General features: G+C 37.1%; 1 protein-coding gene across 1 annotated transcript in view; it reads left to right on the top strand.

The window, feature by feature from the left end:
- The window catches only part of LOC106875600 (aminopeptidase N-like), a 219,321-nt gene that overhangs the window by 63,938 nt on the left and 150,071 nt on the right, over positions 1-5,312 (top strand). Inside the window, 1 exon segment of the mRNA XM_052974545.1 lies at positions 3,433-3,889. Within this exon segment, the coding sequence (XP_052830505.1) occupies positions 3,433-3,889 (457 nt within the window).

The raw sequence follows: 5,312 nt of genomic DNA on the forward strand, positions 1-5,312 counted from the left end.
GGGCAGAGAATCGTCAATTAATAATAGAATTAATAACTAACAATTCTGCCAAGTAGTTCAGTATGAAAAAAACCTTTATCGGTAAAACTATTTATCATTATAAATATACAGGGATTAGCAATTGAGTTGCTTCTCCAACATACTGAAAATTTAGAAATAGCAGTCAAAGAACTACTGATTCCAAACTACAAATTTTTCTCTAAAATGGATGGCGATATTTATGGCACACATAGAACAAAAAACCGGAGGGAAAAGCGTAAACAAACCAAGCCTTTAGTTAATTGGATACGAATAGTTTCATGGTTAAGTGAATGGAAAATTTCACTACTCCAATCTTCAGCGTCAATATTCTGATAAATTTGAAAGTGTCTCTAAAAAAATTCACGGTAATTTTTGGCCATGCGACACCAAAAATCAACGATAAGAAAGGCACTTACGAATTCATCGGCTAGCGAGTTCAGGTTACGGTTTAGCCATCTAACTTAGAGATATCAAATATAAAATATACAAGAATAAGGGCAGAGAATCGTCAATTAATAATAGAATTAATAACTAACAATTCTGCCAAGTAGTTCAGTAACCAGTTCGACACGGGACTTTTTTTCATACAGGACTATTTGTGACGCACATGGAATGGATTTCTTTGGGGTGAGATGCCTGAACTCGCTAGCCGATGTGATGTTTAATTACATCTCTCTATATTTTGTCTTCAAATATGCCACTCAGATCAATTACGCTTTATTTTCTTCGTTCCGAGATCAATCAATAAGTTCAAGTCAAAGCAGCGTAGTCGATATGATCAGCTGTTTCTTTCTCCCAAATACGAGACCTTTTGCCTCTGTAAGTAATCTACATTACCGTTTATATACCCATAGGGATAGAAATGCACGCACACACACGCACATATGTATGAATATGAGTGTCTATGTTTATTGAAATATTAGTTTTCTTTAATGTTTTGGTAATTTTCTTAGAGAGGAGTCGTTTGTGCGAGGTAGTATTTCTATTGTTAATGTTCTTTGTTTTATCGACAAGAACGTGTATATTAGGGGATTGTTAGAAGTGTGCCACGTAATTGTTTTAAAAATTGAGCACTGCTGACATCTTAGCATTTTGATGGTGTTTATCAAATCAGCTTCGAACTGGTCGAATCCTTTTATCTGGGACGGGTGTTTTCATGATTTGAAGTCGCATTTAAATGCGAGTGTGAGAGGCAGTTTGCTTTGCAAAGCAGTCTCTCCAGCATGTGCAGTTGATCACGCTTTCTGTATTCTCAATGGGATCTGTTAAGAAACAGAGCTTCCTTGGTGACAAATAGATATTCTTCAGCGTATATAAAGCGTTTATATCTTCATACTTGACTGTTATAACTTAATATCGATGATACTTGACAACGAATTAGAGTAGTTACACAGGTTGGTGGGGGAAAACGAAACAGTAGTGCTCAATACTTATAGCGTGACTTAAAAGTATTTATCAACACGTTGACTCAGTGCAACACTATTGAAGTTTCGGCGGGCTAGTTAAACGTCCAAATCGTCAGATATGTGGGTCAAACTAAAGAGAATTAAAGATAATTTCCAGCTGAAAATGTTTGGAAGCCCCCTTAGTCAGTTCAGATCAAGTGAATGAACAGATTGGAAAAAAACAGTGTCAGCAAAAATTTAATTTATGTTTCCACGAAGCAGGGGGGACATTCTAGTGGTGACAGGTGGTCGACAACCTGTAGAACTTCACAACTCAGCATTGTAAAAATATAGTGAAAAGAATGGAAGCTGTTCAATTTGTTACAGTAACTGGTCCGTTGATGTTAGGTTACATAGAGGAAGATGAGGGTAGAAATAAAGATGAGGATAGCAAGATAAAGAAATTATTATTTTATTGTTGTTACTATTACTATTACTATTACTATTATTATTATTATTATTATTAAGGCTGGCAGAATCGTTAACACGTTGAACAAAATCCGTAGCAGTATTTCGTCTGTTTTTACGTTCTGAATTCAAATGCTACCGAAGTGGATTTTGCCTTTCATTCTTCGAGATTAATAAAATAAGTACAAGTTGAAGATTGGAGTTGATGCACTCGACTAGCCTCACTCCCCACTAAATTTCAAGCCTTGTGCCTACAGTAGAAACAATTATCCTTATTATTATTATTATTTATTCTTTTTATCTCAGGTTTTTTTTGTAACTTCTGGAGTCTTGCATGCATAGCGGGCTTGCTTGCCTGCAGCCTACGGTTCAATGCTATCGGTTCTTTTGAACTATCTGATACTTTCCTGGTTATTCTGGCCGTGCCAAGGAGGAAAACCTTTTGTAATAGTTCTACTGGGCACTCTATCCCGATTTCTTTTATATTCCTCTTGATGCCTTTTGATACTGACCCCAAGGAACCAACAATAATTGGCACTGTCTTCACCTGCTTCATTTTCTGTAGCCGGGCTATTTTGTACTTAAGAGGATTGTTTATATCTATTTTTTATATCATTATTATTGTTGTTGTTACTGTTGTTGTTGTCGTCGTCGCTGTTATCGTTGTTGTTCTTGTTCCTATTCTTGTAGTCGGCACAGTTCAAGTCTTTGTATGGATTTTCTCAGATTGGTAACAGGTGATTGTCTTGATTTTTTGAGTATATATACATACACAAATATTCACATAGACTTATATACACGTTATTATTTAGTTATTTGTTTCACATGAATCCATTTCTCATCTTCCAGTCGTAACACAAAACTTCTCAGGCTTTTGTACTCTGTCCTTTGTGCTGTCTCAACTCACCACCATTGTGGGATTCATTATCATCATCATCATCGTCATTATCAACAATGCCATCATCATCTATTGCTATTGTCATTATTAAGGCGGCGAGCTGACAGAAAACTTTGCTTTTCATCTTCTTAGGGTCGATAAAGAAAGTACCAGTTGATTACTGGCGTCGATGTAATCGGCCTATCCCCTCCCCAAAATTGCTGGGTTTGTGCCATAATTTAAAACCATTATTATTATTATCATCATCATCATCATCATCATCATCATCATCATCATCATCATCATCATTATTATTATTATTATTATTATTATTATTATTAAAGCGGCGAGCTAGCAGAGTCGTTAGCACGCCGGGCGAAATGCTTCGCGGCATTTTGTCCGTCTTTACACTCTGAGTTCAAATTCCACCGAGGTTGACTTTGCCTTTCATCTTTTCGATAAATTAAGTACCAGGGAAACACTAGGGTCGATGTAATCGACTGCACCCAACTGGTCCCCCAAAATCTAGACCTTGTGCCTACAATAGAAAGAATTATTATTATTATTATAATTATTATCATCATCATCATCATCATTATTATTATTATTATTATTATTTTTGACAACGCAAAATCTTCATTTGCTTATACGTTTGTGTTTTACATTTCCTTTTCTTCATAGGCGAAACGTGTGCAGAAGAGATTATCGAAACACCCGAAAAAGAATCAAACAAGACAGAACGTGTTAAAGATGTACGCTTACCCACCTCAATTATACCCATTGTGTACGATGTAGAACTTCAGCCTTACATCTATGAAGGACCACCTGAGAATTTCACTTTCGATGGTTACGTTAATATTAACATGAAGTGCTTGACTAACTGCACCAACATCACTTTGCACAGTCACTTGTTAAATATCAACGAAAGCTCGGTAGATTTATCGTCAACAAATAATGCCAACGTACCGCAGGTCAAAGGCTTGGTCTTTGACAAAAAACGTCAGTTCCTCATCTTTAATCTCAGTGAGCCCTTGGAAAATGGGCAGGAATACAATATACGAATGAATTTCACAGGGAAGCTTCGAGATGATTTAAATGGACTTTATCGAAGTTCGTATAAGCGAGGAAATAAAACTATGTAAGTTGCTGATGATTTTTTATGCGTTCATCATGAAAGAAAGGGATGTCTGTCATCTGTGAATGTCCATATTGGTGACTTTGCTAAATTTCAATCGGGTTTCTTCTAACCCTTTGCTTGTCGAAATCATTTTCATAAGTTTGTCCTAAGCATCCATATATTTGTTTTCAGACTTTTAGTTAACTCTTGTTATGAGTATAAAGCTTTTTTGTTTTTCATAAGTCGCAAGTTTCATTAGGGGGGGGCTGAGAAAAATTGAAAACGTGTATCATATATGATGCATGAATGCCAGAGAAATATGTTTCACGCATCAGATGTGATACACAGACAGGCAAAGAGTTAAATGTGAAGCGTTGTATTTAGCTTACTGATGACAGTACATTTTATTCTTTAGACAGAATGGAGGCGCGTGGCTTAGTGGTGAGGGGCATTCGGCTCACAATAGTAAGATCGTGAGTTCGATTCCCGGTGGTGCGTTGTATCTCTTGAGCAAGACATTTTATTTCACGTTGCTCTAGTCCACTCAGTTGGCAAAAATCAGTAGTACCTGTTATTCAAAGGCCAGCCTTGTCATTTACTGTGTCACACTTGATCTCTCTGAGAACTACGTTAAGGTTATGCATGTCTGTGGAATGCTCAGCCATTCGCACGTCAATTTCACGAGCAAGTTGTTCCATTAATCGGATCAACTGGAACCCTCGTCTTTGCAACTGACGGAATGCCAGGTTAAACATAACATAACATCGCTTGAAAATGTATCAGTAAGATGACTTCTACCGAATCGCTCGTCCTTCCAGAATATAGAATATTTTCAAGAAAGGATGAAAATTGTCTTTAGTTCGCGAAAGTCTGAATTAAATAGAAATTTAAATTAATATTTGATGAGGTTACATCGATTCAAACTAAAGTACTTGGAATTTAACAATAGATGGGAGTGTGGAAATAGAACATGGATTATAAGTCTTATGCTTTCGGGAGTTGATAGACAGGAAATATTTATAATCTTAGCACATTGTAATGCAACACAGGAATGTAACGACTTCGGTGTTTTGAAATTGTTAGAAAAGATCGAGTTTGTTTAATTTAAGCTAAACTTTGTGATTTAAAGGGATTTACTGGTAGTAATGTTACTCTCCTTGGAAGCGCAATGGTCCAGTGGTTAGGGCAGCAGAGTCGCGGTCATAGGATTGCGGTTTCGATTCCCAGACCGGGCGTTGTGAGTGTTTATTGAGCGAAAACACCTAAAGCTCTACGTGGCTCCAGCAGGGGGAGGTGGCGAACCCTGCTGTACTCTTTCACCACAACTTTCTCTCACTCTTACATCCTGTTTCTGTTATGCCTGTAATTCAAAGGGTCAGCCTTGTCACGCTGAATATCCCCGAGAACTACGTTAAGGGTATACGTGTCTGTGGAGTGCTCAGCC

The sequence above is a fragment of the Octopus bimaculoides genome, chromosome 18 (assembly GCF_001194135.2).
Source record: "Octopus bimaculoides isolate UCB-OBI-ISO-001 chromosome 18, ASM119413v2, whole genome shotgun sequence".
NCBI classification, from domain to species: Eukaryota; Metazoa; Mollusca; class Cephalopoda; order Octopoda; family Octopodidae; genus Octopus; species Octopus bimaculoides.